Raw genomic sequence first — 14,559 nt, forward strand, 5'->3', positions numbered from 1 at the left:
ATGGTAGTTGATAGGTCTCTGGTGCTGATAGTTCTTTACTAATAATCATGCACATGAGATGTGGCAGAAATCCATGTATGCTGGTGGCATGCAAAGTGATGCCTCAGTTTTGCATGTTCTCATCTGCTTATTTGGTCTGATTGTTGAAAAAGGAGTTAAGATCAATTCTTGTTTAGCACTAATTCCAGTCATAATGTGATCCTGAAGCTTGGGGTGTAGGCAGATGTGTCTGTAGTAAGGTACAAGATCTTGGTTTGCCCCTGCAGGAGGGCTTGGGGCAATTCTGTGTTCCTGTTCTCAGTTAGTAGCATACATGGGGTGAAGTGTTGTCTGTTGGCTTTGTCCAGCAGCTCTGCAGAGGCATATTGCACTTAAGCTGTGACAGAGCTGACATCTGCTCAGGGATGTGGGGGATCAAGGAAAGGTACCTGATGGTTGTAAAGCAAGACAGTAGACAGCTAGAACATTACATGTGGAGCTGGGAAGTTAGTATGTTTTTCCTACTCAGTGCCAGAAACTTGTCTTATATATTCTCAGGTTGTTCCTCATCACTAAATCTATAATCTTATTTTCTTCCTTTTTTAGTAGTCTGATAGTCATGGATACTTGGATTGTTCTGACTTGTTCCTGATTTGCTCTGATAACCCCACCTGTCCCCTGCAGTTCTTAGTCTGCTGTTCTTGGGAAAGATTAACCTTCTTCTGAAACATGTCAGGGAAGGTAGATTGAGTCAGAAGCCTCCATAATTCAAATAACGGAGGAGGTGCTGCTGAAAAGTGTATTTTGTGAACCTGAAAGATACTCATGGTATGCTGCAGGCTATTTGAAGTTACTGGGCTCTGTGTGACAGTTTCATGTGTTCAGATATCACAGTGATGAGCAACCCTATCAGAAATGTAGGTAAAAGAACAGAGAAGCTGGAATTCTGTGCAGCATAAATCCACCTCTAGCTTCATCAAAGAAAACTCAAGTGGCAAGGGGCAGGTCAGCACAACTTCTCTGCTTTTGAGTCACTCTCTGTGAAATGGGGATAATGCTTCTCGATCTCACAAGGCTATTATGATGTTCAGCTAATAAATGTGTATATGCAGTTGGGTATTAGAGTGGTGTGTCACAGAAAGCATATAAAAATAGGTACAAATACAAGCCTGCTGCAGGTTAACATTTGTTTACTTCTGAGTACACTGGTTTGAGGCAGATTCCTCTTGCATGTGATCCTGTACTGGTTTCCACCTACCAGCACGGAGCTGCGGGCACTGCTGGTTTTACGCTCGTGACCGGTGCGAGCCCCAGAGCTCTGGCTGACTGCTGCTGGTAGATAAGTTGATGATGATCCTATCCTATGGCTTCCTCCGCTGCAGGTGTACCAGCACTCGACCAGGAGAGACCGGAATGGACGTGACCAGCCGCTGCACACTGGGAGATCCTAACAAGCTGCCAGAAGGGGTGCCGCAGCCTGCTCGCATGCCCTACATCTCTGACAAGCACCCTCGACAAACTCTGGAGGTCATCAATCTCCTGCGGAAGCACCGGGAGTTGTGCGATGTGGTGCTGGTAGTGGGCGCCAAGAAGATCTACGCCCACAGGGTGATTCTGTCGGCCTGCAGCCCTTACTTCCGAGCCATGTTCACAGGGGAGCTGGCAGAGTCTCGGCAGACAGAAGTAGTGATCAGAGACATCGACGAAAGGGCCATGGAACTGCTGATTGACTTTGCCTACACCTCTCAGATCACTGTGGAAGAGGGAAATGTCCAGACCTTGTTGCCAGCTGCTTGCCTTCTCCAGCTGGCTGAGATCCAGGAGGCCTGCTGTGAGTTCCTTAAGAGACAGTTGGACCCTTCCAATTGCCTGGGAATCCGAGCTTTTGCTGACACTCACTCGTGCCGTGAACTGCTGAGGATTGCTGACAAGTTCACGCAGCATAACTTCCAGGAGGTAGGAAGCTAATGTGCCAGAGTCATGGTCTAAACGTGCTTTGAGCAGCGCTCATTTTGAGCTTCTTTCCAAATCCTGCCTTTGTATTTGAAGTGTGCCTAACAGTGATGGGTGCCAGCTGTCAGGTGGGGAGGGAAGAGGTCCTTGTAGGACTGTGTTGTATTGTTGGTTTGTGTTATTATGTTCCATAGCATAGTCGTGTGGTGAGTGCTACCTTGAAGCAAGGCCACAGGTGTGGTTGGAGTTTGGCATTGAATCTGACCTGACTGCATGGTGGTGTGGCATTCCACTTCCCTTTCAGAAATGTGGTAGATTCTACATGGTTGGAGGGGAGGCAGGTGTTAAAATAAGGACAATACATCAGTAGAACCAAAAACATTGATGTTGAGTTTAAGGATTGAGAATTAAGAATGAGTGTTTGGAGGAGCATAAAGCTGCTGCTGTGGTATCTTCAACTCCCTTGCTGTAGCAGTACTAGGATTTGCATCTATTATTCAGCAGCAGTTGTTTGAAATGTATAATTTTGTAGATGACCTTTATAAACTCAAGTCTTTCTTCCTTTCTTGTGAATTCTGCTTAGATGATGGCAGGGAGAGGGGGGTAGAAAAATTGCTGGCAACTGGTTCAGGGAAGGATCAGCATAATAATTAAGGATTCTGAGAGCAATAGTCTGAGAAGAATAGGTCTTAACTGTTAACACCCAGGTGCGGAAAGGAGGCCAGTGCTTAAGTGGTGTCTTTTCCTGAGCCCTTGTGGGAAGGGCCAGAATTTGTGTGTGTTTTGGAAGCAGCTGCTCTTTAGGAGTGCGCTTGCTGTGAAAGTCTGTGCCCCTCCTAAAGAGATGTCTCTTCCTCTTCCAGAAACACTCTCTTCCATCCCTTGGAACACGTAGCCCTGCTGTGGAGCAGTCTCCTCTTTCCACCCCCCTCCCAGGTAGATCCTTTCCAGGGAGTAACTCCAGAATTGGCTCCTGATGCTAATTTAGTTTCCCCAGAGGAACAGCAGTATTTATAAGTGCTGTGATTGATTGCAGCTTACTGACATTTTTTTTTCCCTGCAGGGAACAGGTAGGAATTCTATTAATTTTAGTCAGGCAGTATTCAAAGAAAATAAGAGCAGAAGCAAACGCAATTCAGCTTGACTGTTGGACATATTAAAGACAACGTTTGGCATCTTAACTGTAGACACAGCATCAGTTTACTCTGGAACTTGCAATTAAATACATCTTTCCTAGCCATAAAGAGTAGAAAACAGAATCTGCTGCTTGAGAGCTTGTGTTTTGATGTCTTCTCAGAAGCCTTGTATCTTAGCTGGCCATTTCATGTGCTCTTTGTTTGCTCTGCATTTCTTCTGCATGTTTTTGGGGAGGAGCAGTATGGTAACCAGATGGTCGTTTCTTTTCAATGCTTGGTCATTTTAATGGTTAGATCTGTGCTCTTTCTCGTTATTACATGAGTAGGACATGCTTGCAAACCTCTAAATAACTTTTTAACAGCATAACAATTTCATTTTTAAATGGTTTAGCATTAATATGTGGAGCTGGCTGTTAAGAGCTGCTCGCTGTGGATTTCTTTTCTTCTGCAGTCTCCTGAAGACAGCTTCCCGGTTTTCCTCATTGCTGTTAAAGCACACAAAGGCAAAAGTTTTGTACTCAAGAAAGCCTCCTTCTATTTAAAGATGATGCAAATGATAATTGACTTAACCGAATTATGGCCTCTGGAAAGCAATTGCTTAGATTAGAACATTATTTCTTTGGCCTGGTCAGGTTTTGTTGTCCCTTTCAGTGCCCCAGGAGTTTTGCAGCTCTTGATCCTTAACGATCGCTGCTTTTGTTTTCACTGTTACTCTGCGGACCATCTAGTGGTGCTGCTTGTCGGGATTGTATTCTGTTCTGTCATTGTTTTCCATCTGGAGAGTGGATTGGTAATCCCTGATGGAGGCCAGTGCCTTGGCTACTTAATCATGCTCTACTGTGGAGGCTGTGAGGTGATAAAAAAACATGTGCATTCCTCTGCGTTGTCTTTCCAAGCTCGTGAAGTGAAATGTGAATTTCCTGAACGGCAATGTGAAATATAAAGCATTAGGCACCCAGCCAACTCATGCAGTCACTTTGAATGCAGTTTGAACTGTTCCATGTCCTCTGCTGTGCTAACCTCTAGTTCTATTAATTTTTATGTGTTTTGCTGCATTACATCATTAACTTGGTAAAATGTGTTTTTCCAAGTTTTCCATTCCCTTCAATTTAATTTGTTGCCTAAAACCCCTGGTGAATCTTGTGCATGTAATGTGAAACGGTTCTATTAACATCTCTGCTGTACAGGAACAGCTTTCCTGTTTCTTTGTTTGTGTTCTGACAGCTGTATGAAGGGGAAAAAAAATATACTTAGGAATGAACAGCTTACCCTTTGTATGGACAGAAATTGCTCTCCATATTGTATACTCTGACCCTCTGTCTGTTTGTAAAAGCAATAGTGCACATGAATGCTGTGGAGGAATGAAGCCCATCCAAGTTTTGTTTAGTAGGTCTGTCAAACAGGTCATTAATATTAGTCAGGTAATTATTAGTGTCCTGATAGTGAAGTCAAAATAAGCCAAAGCATTTCAAATAGTTGGTTTACTGTGTAAGTGAACAAGTTGCATAGTTGTAATAACTTGGTTTGCAGAAGTGCTTCCAGTGCTCTGAGGTTTGTGAGCCCATGGATGCAGCCAGGTTTCCCCAGGGTAGAAGGGAAGGTCTGGATGACCACCCTCCTTAGGGTATAAATTTCCAGAGCCTCTGTTTTCAGAGTCCAAGGCTGCATTTGCAAACTGTCAGGTAAAGTTTAGCCATAAGCTAGGCTCTGTAGAAGGGAGGGAGACTATGGAAAAATGCTGATAAAGATCTTTAGTGACCAACCCAGTTCTTGCTCAAAGGCTGAAGTGTGCGAGCTAACCTTGTTGTAGCCCTTTCTGCCTCTGAAAGCTCGCAGGATTGAAGAGCAGAGTCTGGTAACTGATCTCATTCTGTTGTGTTCTTTTCTAACAATATTTCCTGTTATCAGTAATTTGGCAATTTTTGCATATTCATTTAATACTCTTAAGTAATTGCTTTAGGTACTTAAAAGGACTGCACAGCTGACCACTGTAGAGGTGATCCTATCAGAGTGCATTTTTCTTTATGCTGCAAATCATAAATAGTCATGGGATTTTAATGTGGTCACAAATTATAAGGGCAAGCCAATATTCAGTTATTTTCTGTCACTGAACCTCTCAAATTTCAGGCAACAAACTGCTTGTAGGGAAGCCAAGCTGGCGGTTGTCAATCAAACTATTTCTGCGGTTCTCTTTGGTTCTTGGCATCTTTCCCACCTACCTGGTAGCTGTGCAGAAGGCCTGGTTGTGTGTGAGCTCTGTAACCTCTGAAGGCCGTCACAAGCTGCTTCACATGTATTCTGTAGTGTGAGCAGCCTTCCTGTGGCAGCTAAAGCCTCCCGAGAAACTCGGTCACTATCTTGGGTACTAAAGGAATTAGTGTGTTTGCAGATTGTCAGTGGCTTGAATTTCACAAGAGATCTGTCCTTAAGGGCCTTAGGAGGCCTGATTCCCTCTTAAGTGCATCTGCACTTGTATGTACTCTGTGTATATTTAGAGTGAGTGAAAGAGGCAGGATCAAATGAGGCCATCTCCCTCTCCTGAAGTATTTTCTGTTCTGCCACAAACTGGCATTAGGAAGACTTGATGTTCTTTACAATGCTTCTGCTAACTTGTTTCTGAGACTTCTTGTGCTCTGTTTTGGATTTCTTGCAAACAGAGCCTCTCTAATTCTGATGCCATTTTTCAGTCAGGTATTTATCACCTGTGCAACATGTTTATTTCTGTTCTATATATTAGGCATGGCAAACAAAGAGACTGATTTTTTTAAAGAAGGGATTTTTTTTTTCCCTAATTTTGAGACCTGATCAGGGTGTTGTGGTTTAACTCTAAGTGTCCTACAAAAGAAAGTAGTGTAAAATTCCTTTTTGCTTGTGCCTTCATCTAAAAGTGTTTCAGTTGTGTTGTTAGGGACTACATTCTGCTCTGTGCAGCAACCCCTTCATGTGTTGATGTCAAAACTGATGGGTATTTGGCACTTAACTGGATCAGACTCTTAATTCAAGTGGACTGTATCCCCTTTTGAATTGTGCTGGAGTGCTGACTGGCTCTGGTGCTTTGGCTGCTGTCCTTACTTTCTTTTTTCCTTTCCATTTAACCAGGTAATGGAGAGTGAGGAGTTCATGCTGCTTCCTGCCAATCAGCTCATAGACATTATATCCAGTGACGAGTTAAATGTGCGCAGTGAAGAGCAGGTGTTCAATGCAGTAATGGCCTGGGTGAAATACAGCATTCAGGAGAGAAGACCTCAGCTGCCACAGGTAATCTTGAGCCACAGTAACATTTGAGACAGCTTTATCCAGAGGAGAAGTAATGAGGGCTGATACGGTGGTGCCACAGGAGTGGCACGGTTCTGAGTGCATGCAAAGCCACGGTAATTCTCTCTGACTTCTGCCTGTGTTAGGTGGCTTGCACTTTTCCCTTCACCTAGGCTGGAAGGTGCCCTGTTTAGAACCTTCAATAGGGACTTTGTTGAATTGTTTCCAGGTAGGACTTGCCAAACTAGATCACTCCAGCAGTCTGTCCAGACAAACCTGCCTGCATTGCTTTGGGTGCTGTATAAAAACCATGGTGTCTTCATTTGCAGTGTATCTTTAAGCTTTGCTGTTTGATTTATGCCTCAGCCCTCACAATCTTAGGCTGGAGCTTGTCAGAATGGTTTTGCTGAAATGTGATGCTTCATCTAAGCCAAGCCATTTCACAGAGAAGTACCCATTCTGACAGAGCTGTCAGCCGGAAAGCCTCTGAAGTCTCTGGCTTTCTGATCAAAAGAAGTGAGAGTCTGCCTGCCTCAGTGTTTCTGCTTTGGAAACGGACATTAAATACAAACTTTATTTAGCAGGAGGCTTTTGAAAGTTGTTTTAAATAGACAAAGCAAACCAGAAAAACTTGATGTTTTCAAGGTTGCTCTTAATGCTTTTATAGCTGTTTGCCTTTTTAGGTCCTTCTGCCTATACTTGCTTGTGTCTCTCAATTCTAAACCATTGTGAAAGGCATATTATTTCTCACTGTTCATTTACTGCTCACTACCACTCTCTTTAAAGAGAGCTAAATGGCTGATAAAACTTCCAGCTAAACTGGAAGTATTTCAGGCAGGTGTATTAACAATTTTGTAAAGATTTTCAATTGTGACTTTGTTTTCAGCTGTTAATAGATTCAGTGGATTGTCCTGTTCCAAAACCAGAAGTTCTGCTGGATCTCTAAATGGCTGTATTGAAAAAGCAGTGTAAGATGAGCTGCATTCAACTACAATGCCAGGGTTCGGATGTGGAAGCTCTTCACAGTGAGGGGGGCGAAACAATGCAAAAGGATAGCCAGGGAAGTCATGGGTACCCCCTCCCTGGAGGTGTTCAAGGCTATATTGGATGAGGTCTTGAGCAACCTGGTCTAGTGGAAGGTGTCTCTGCCCATGGCAGGGGGTCGGAACTAGATGATCTTTAAGGTCCCTTCCAACCCAACCCATTCTGTGAATCTATGACGTGACTCTGCATGTTTGCCAGAGGAATTACTAACTCGGTGTCAAAATTTAGCTGCTGCTGTTTTCCAGCTGGCTTTTTGCTTCTTGGTTGGTTATGTGTGGTTTACCATGTATGTTCTGTTCTGTGTTTCAGGTCCTGCAGCATGTCCGTCTACCGCTGCTTAGTCCCAAGTTTCTTGTGGGAACAGTGGGCTCTGATCCGCTCATCAAGAGCGATGAGGAATGCCGGTAAATCCCCTCCCTGATGTACAGAATTGGATTGTGTGGTATTTGCATCTGTTCTTTGAAACCCTGATGATCTGTCAGTGGCAAACTAGTGGTACCTCTGTGTCCTCTTGCAACTGGGAGGAGAACAGATGCAAGAAAGTGTGGGGTTTTTATTTGCATAATAGTGCTGTGCCCTCAGAGGGGGGTTGTTCTTTCAAGTTCTTGGTGAGACAGCAAACCTTGAGTGCACAATTTGACTGCTGGTAAAATCCCCTTCAGTGTATTCTCTCACCTAGTTTTGTTTCCCTAGTCATGGCCTTTCATTACAGCTTACCTCTTGAATGGCATTAGGGCTTAAAGTGGTTTTTCTGTGCAAAAAGACTGCGCTTTGGTCATTGGACTCTGGGATTAGAGTCTTCTATTTCACAGATTCATAGGTTGCATTGGGTTGGAAGGGACTCTCAAAGGTCATCTTGTCCAAACCACCTGCAGTGAGCAGGGACAACACCAACCAGATCAGGCTGCCTGGAGTCTCATCAACTACCACTATGGTAGCGCAGGAAAACTCTCATTTCCTCCTGTTATAATATGAGTCTCACCTTCCTGCTTCTGAGTTCTGTATCATCTATAAAGCCCCACATTTTTCTTGTGCTTTGTGTGGAAAAAATTAAGGGGCTAGGCTGAACTGTTCTCTTCCTGAATGAGATTCACACTGGGGGAATTCCACATTTGTAGAGGGCAGGAGATCTTTATTCTTTTTTTGTTTTATTCAGGGGTTTGGAATGTTAGGATTAGTCCAGGTGGCAAGTCATGAATGGATGGACAGTGTGATCTGGCCAGAGCTGATGGAGAAAATACTCATCAGAAGGGTACTATCTCCATCTATTGGTCGTGTGTGTTATGTATTTGTGTGCTTTTCAACTCCTGCTTAGGTCCTAGATAAAACAACTGATTGTTAAGTTTTAGCTTGAGGCAAACTGTGTTTTTCTTCTCTGCATGGTAAGCCTGACAAAACTCTTGTCATAGTTTTTATCAGTCTTTAGAGCAAGCAATACCTGTTAGTAACTCTGGCCAAACATTGATCCTGGTCTGCTGCTGTCACTGTGTAAGTGACTTATAAATAACTAAGTATTTAGGTGACAGTCTTAAGTTTTTAACTAGAGCTATTCATGCACTTAATTATTTGTGAATACCTGAAGTGCATGACTAGTGCTGGCTGCTCTTGCCATCAGTTTTGATTTATTTTTTTTTTCCCCCCTTCTGAGGCTGGTATCAGGTGAACTGTGGGAATTAATATTTTCCTGTCTTGCACAGGGATTTAGTGGATGAAGCTAAAAACTATCTGCTGTTGCCCCAAGAGCGGCCACTGATGCAAGGACCAAGAACGAGACCACGTAAACCCATCCGCTGTGGAGAAGTACTCTTTGCAGGTATGTAGAGCTCCTGCTGGCTCAGGTCAGGAGGCTCAACTCTGGGTTTTCTGGTGGTAGTGTTCCTGATAGGCCAGGCTTCACAGCATAGTAATATGCAGAGGTTTGAATGTCTTACTTGTGTGATTTCTTCAGTGCTGTGAACTCCACAGTACTTCCAAATTTAGATTAATCCTCTTGCAAATCACATTCTGACTTTTAATTATAATCCTCAGAGTGAGTCACTTAGAGATGGGGCTACTGGGTTAAGGCTGACCAAGTCTGAAGGGATTATTTGTGCCAGACTCACATGGAAGAGGTGAGCTGAGTGTGTAGCTGTGACGTTATTTCTTGTGTTTGGTTCCTGCAGTGGGGGGCTGGTGTAGTGGAGATGCCATTTCCAGCGTCGAGCGCTATGACCCTCAGACCAACGAGTGGCGGATGGTGGCTTCCATGAGCAAAAGGCGTTGTGGCGTTGGAGTCAGTGTTCTGGATGATCTCCTCTATGCTGTGGGAGGCCATGATGGTTCCTCTTATCTTAACAGTGTAGAGAGGTAGGTCTCCATAAGGCTGATGTGCAGAATGTTAACTCTGAATGTTTAAATCTGGGGGGAGCCTCTTAAAAATGAGTTCATTTGGCTAGCTGCGTTCTTGTTATGGCAGAAACCTGACTTGATGTTACATGTTGCTTACATTTTCCCCCTCCCTTGCATACCCCCCAGCATTGTGGTGGTTTACTGCTGAACTAGGACTTCATGCTTTTGTTATGTTATCCCCAGCTTAATGAGACAAGATGTAGCCTTTGGTACAAGGAAGGGGTCTGGGTCTAATTGATGCGAGGAGTGATGATCCTGGTTAACCTTCTTTGCAGTTGCTGGTTTGTTTTTAGCATCGTAGAGGAAGGTGAGGCTACAGTGAGCATTTCTTACATGTTGAGGGAGAGATCCTGGAATTTTATTGTGGAGTGGTAACTGGAAAATTAAGGAACCTTGCCACTTATGCAGAAGGAAAATAGGTCAGTTATAGACCTGTAAAAGAGTTCAAACAAGCTTTACCAAGCTTCCTGTTTCTGGGAGCTGCATATGGCAACCCTCATGCTTAAAAACCACATGACTCAACCAGTCCAAGCTAAATTTTGGCCCTGTAACAAATCCAGTGAGCTATATAACTATATCCTCCTCCTTCAAGCCTCCCCTCTGACATCAAGAGTATCTCCTTGCATGCTCCCAGCTTCCCAGAACATGACCCTGGCCTATCACCTCCTGTATCCTGCACTTTTCTGCTATGCACCGTATTTCCTTGTCTCTGGATTCCCAAGTCCATCTGGTTCCTTCATCTTTTGTCTTGAACTGCAGGTCCCAGTGCTGGCTGAGTTCACACACAGCAGAGTAACTCTGGCTACTGCTCTTTGCATAGATGTAAGCTGCCACATACCAGCCAGTCCCTGGTAACCTGCCCTCTTATGAACCTGAACCTTTGATCATCAGTTTGAATCATCTCAAGCTGCAGTTTGAACATCCCTGGAATAATGTGTATTGGATGTGTTGTATCACTTCAGGGGTTTTATCCAACTTACAAATAGCTGTGTTGCTGTTTAAGCTCAAGATAAGCAAGTTTTGCTGCCTTAGTAGCTCCCAAGCATGGGAGAGTCTGAAGCCTACCTAGACAAGCAATTTGTCTTCTTTGCTGTGTTTTTCTAGGTATGATCCAAAGACCAATCAGTGGAGCAGTGATGTGGCCCCTACCAGCACCTGCAGGACCAGTGTTGGAGTAGCAGTTCTTGGAGGCTACCTCTATGCTGTGGGTGGTCAGGATGGTGTCTCTTGTCTCAACATTGTGGAAAGGTACTTTTTAATTAAAAACAAACAAATTAAAAAATTTGGGGTGCAGGGAGGAAAGGTTCTCTTAGAAGGTGCAGCGGATGCAAATGAGCTGGGGAGGAGGTAAGTGTTGTACAAACCTTAAGGGGATTATTGTTTGGAGAGAATAATGCAAAGGTGTTGACACTTCAGTAAGCTTTGACCTTCACTTTTTTGCCAGGTATGATCCCAAAGAAAACAAATGGACTCGAGTGGCTTCCATGAGCACCAGGCGGCTGGGAGTTGCCGTGGCCGTGCTCGGGGGCTTCCTCTACGCTGTGGGCGGCTCTGATGGGACGTCTCCCCTCAACACTGGTATGCCTTCTGCTGTCCCTTAATGGTAGTCAGCACTTGTCACGGTCCTGTTTGGCCTTAGTGTCCTCAGATTGGCTGCTGAATATCTTAGTGATTGGTTTGTGATGGTTTTTTCTTGTTTAAATGTGATTTTTTGCCATGCAGTAACTCACTTTCCAGACTCTTGAGCCCCTCTTGACCTGGTTGGGGTGGTGTTTTTCATTCTTGATGCTGCATTTGCCAGTGTCCTGAATCCTGGATTTTGATTATTTGCATAACAGTTGCAAGCACATTTTTTTTTTTTTTTCCCCCCCTGCAGTAGCCCTTCTCTGCTGTAGAAAGGAAGGTGCCAAAGGTAAAACTACTGCAAGATGGTAATGCAGATCAGTTTGTAGCATTGCCAGCTCCCTCTTGAGTGAAGGTGCTGAATGTGATTGATTGTGTAGGGACGGAGGCAGGAGAGATAATAGCAAGTCTTCTAGAGAAGAAAAGCTTCAGAGTGAGAGGTAACAAACTGGTTCCTCACATTTTTTTTGTGTGGAAATGGTAGCATCTTTAAGGATTGAGCAGTGCTTTGGATGCAGGTTCAGAAGTGCTCACCTCCACTGCCTGCCAGCCCTCTTGTCCAAAGATGTGTCCTTTCCTCTGCAGTGGAACGCTACAACCCCCAGGAGAACCGCTGGCACACGATTGCACCCATGGGGACGAGGAGGAAGCATCTGGGCTGTGCTGTGTACCAAGACATGATCTATGCTGTGGGAGGCAGAGATGATACAACAGAGCTCAGCAGTGCTGAGAGATACAACCCTCGGACCAACCAGTGGTCTCCTGTTGTGGCCATGACATCCCGCCGGAGTGGAGTGAGTTTGGCTTGGTTTGCTCCTCTATGCCATATATAACCATGTGGAGAGAGCAGAAGGGAGACTGTCATCTTGTGAGGTTTTTTTCTTGCTTCCTCTGTAACTTTGCTGCTTCTGTGAGGGGCAAGGTTTGCAAAATATCAAAGCTGTTTGGCAAAGCTAGAGAATAAAGTGGTGGTCATGCCATGTCACAGACAGCTGTTTGACATACCTGAGAATGGAGAAATGAGTCATTTGAGGGTCTTTAATAGTTTTGGTCCCTTTTATGGAGTCAACTATTTGGGCCTGAAACAGGGGAGTGTTTTAGGTTTTCACTTGATGTAGCTGCACTTAGTAGTGAGATGCAGCTAGAGAAGACCATCAAAATTAGTACCTGAGTCTCTTTGGATGAATTAGTAGAGGAACCCACCTACTTTCCCAGAAGAAAGAGCAAACTGGACAAGTGTTAGCTTTTAGATAGAAACTTCCAGCCAAGGCTTTGCATTGTCTTGATGTGTGTGGGAGCAAGGTTTCTAGGCTTTCACTTGGTGTGTTGCTTCTCTTTACCCAGTCCCGTGAGTATGGGGAGCAACAGCATGTTCTCATCAACTGCTGATCCTCCTGTTTCCTGTAGACATGAACAAAAGATTGGCATAGGTTTTTAAGCAGTCATCCTGCCTGGGCAAATGCAAATGCTATGAATATTTATCACTGGATTATATAGTAAATGGAGGATTAATTGTGTCTGTATGCTGGTATTTCAGTGGCTGGTGAGGCAGGTCTGAATCATAATTTGAGCAACTGCTGGTTTTGGAGGCAGGGAATATGTATTTATTGCTGTCCTCAAACTATACAGTATGCTGTTCAACACTGTCCTTTTTAGTTACTGAGCAGGCACTGACTTGTCATGAGCTGCTTCTCGTTTTCTGTAGAAACTGGTTAAAAGGTGCTTCTATATTTGCAGCCCTCCTGAGTTTCCTGACTTCCTCAAAGTCAAAATAAGGACAGTTTTGCATTGTGTTCTCCTTATCTCTCTGGTGATGCTGCACGATGTTTTCACTGGAGACATTTTTCCTAAACCACGGAACTGTTGGAAATTTCAGTGATTATTGTGCTTTGGCAGAAAGGCAAAATAAGCTGGAGGCCAGGGGTGCTTACAGACAGTCCAAGCTCCAGCCTCAGAGGAGCAGGCCAGGGGCTTACATAAGGTTCTGTTAGTTGAAGCAAGTGTTCCAGGCTGTAGGCTGGTAGATATTCTGGTGCATGCCTGTCACACTTGAAGATTTCAGTCCAGGATGTAACTAGTTTTGGCTGACAAGGGTTTAGATTCTTACATATCTGTTATCATTCAAGCAGTTCTGGCTCTTGTAGCTGGAAATAAGGGCAACCTGCTGCTTTTTCTTTAAGAGATTCTCTGTTTGGAGAAATATTCAACTTTCCATGTCTCATTAGGCTATTCTAATTGTCCTTTTTTCCCTTCAAAAGACTGTACTGCAGACTACCTGTCACCATACATGGTTATTAAATAATTATTGCTTTCATTTCACAGAAAATACATTTCATTAAAACTGTTGATTAATATTGTAATGTTAGCCCTTCTTTTCAGGACATGCCAGCTAAATAGCTCCTGTCTGTGGTGGCTGTTTTGCAGGTTGGCCTCGCAGTGGTGAATGGACAGCTGATGGCAGTAGGGGGTTTTGATGGCACAACGTACTTGAAAACCATTGAGGTGTTTGATCCAGATGCTAACACATGGAGGTAACTCTGAAGTTTGTGAAGCAATCCAGTAGTGATCTCCAGCTGTAGCTGCTGCCCCTTAAAGGAGCTATCCCAGCCAAATTTGAAATGTGATGTGCATTATAGGTGTTGTGTCCAGTATAATGCTCACTTTTGGCTTGGTGGCTTGCAGGAAGGAGTAAGAAAGAGAATCCCATTTTGAAAAATAACCCAGTGTGCCTTTTTATTGTGGCATCCCCATGTCTGTGAGTATGGGAGAACAGTAGGCTTGATTTCTGCTTGAATTACAGCCACTGACTCCTTTTTCAAGTAAAACAGGAGTGAGTTTTCCATGGTTTCTTCCCCCTGAGTATTCCAACAGATTTGAGCAACACTGAATGCGTAAAGTCTGATAGCATCTTATGCAGGTAGGAACATGGTGCATAGGCAGGTGACTGAGATCCAAAGAAAGGATTTAGCAGGCTTGTTGAGTAGCAAGCAAAAGGTCATACCAAAACCTAGTTTGATACTCAAGTACTGCTTTTGAACATAACAAGAACGGAACATAGTGAGATCTACCCCTGAATCTCTTCTGCTTCCCAATAGAACTACTCTTGCCTTCAGCAGAAAGAGCTCACAGTCATGATGTACAATATGGTCTACTCTTTTTTCTCCCCCCTCCCCCCTCTCCT

The 14,559-nt window shown here is 44.1% G+C and overlaps 1 protein-coding gene across 6 annotated transcripts in view; it reads left to right on the forward strand.

The window, feature by feature from the left end:
- KLHL20 (kelch like family member 20) overlaps positions 1 to 14,559 on the forward strand; it is a 35,581-nt gene that overhangs the window by 8,739 nt on the left and 12,283 nt on the right. For all 6 annotated transcript variants that reach the window (XM_054165027.1, XM_054165026.1, XM_054165022.1 and 3 more), the window contains 9 exons: positions 1,362 to 1,935; positions 6,168 to 6,326; positions 7,677 to 7,771; positions 9,065 to 9,180; positions 9,530 to 9,713; positions 10,860 to 11,003; positions 11,200 to 11,333; positions 11,964 to 12,172; positions 13,803 to 13,909. In XM_054165027.1, the coding sequence (XP_054021002.1) occupies positions 1,362 to 1,935; positions 6,168 to 6,326; positions 7,677 to 7,771; positions 9,065 to 9,180; positions 9,530 to 9,713; positions 10,860 to 11,003; positions 11,200 to 11,333; positions 11,964 to 12,172; positions 13,803 to 13,909 (1,722 nt within the window). The remainder of the gene's footprint in view (positions 1 to 1,361; positions 1,936 to 6,167; positions 6,327 to 7,676; positions 7,772 to 9,064; positions 9,181 to 9,529; positions 9,714 to 10,859; positions 11,004 to 11,199; positions 11,334 to 11,963; positions 12,173 to 13,802; positions 13,910 to 14,559) is intronic.

Source organism: Dryobates pubescens, chromosome 11 (assembly GCF_014839835.1).
Source record: "Dryobates pubescens isolate bDryPub1 chromosome 11, bDryPub1.pri, whole genome shotgun sequence".
In the NCBI taxonomy this organism is placed as follows: domain Eukaryota; kingdom Metazoa; phylum Chordata; class Aves; order Piciformes; family Picidae; genus Dryobates; species Dryobates pubescens.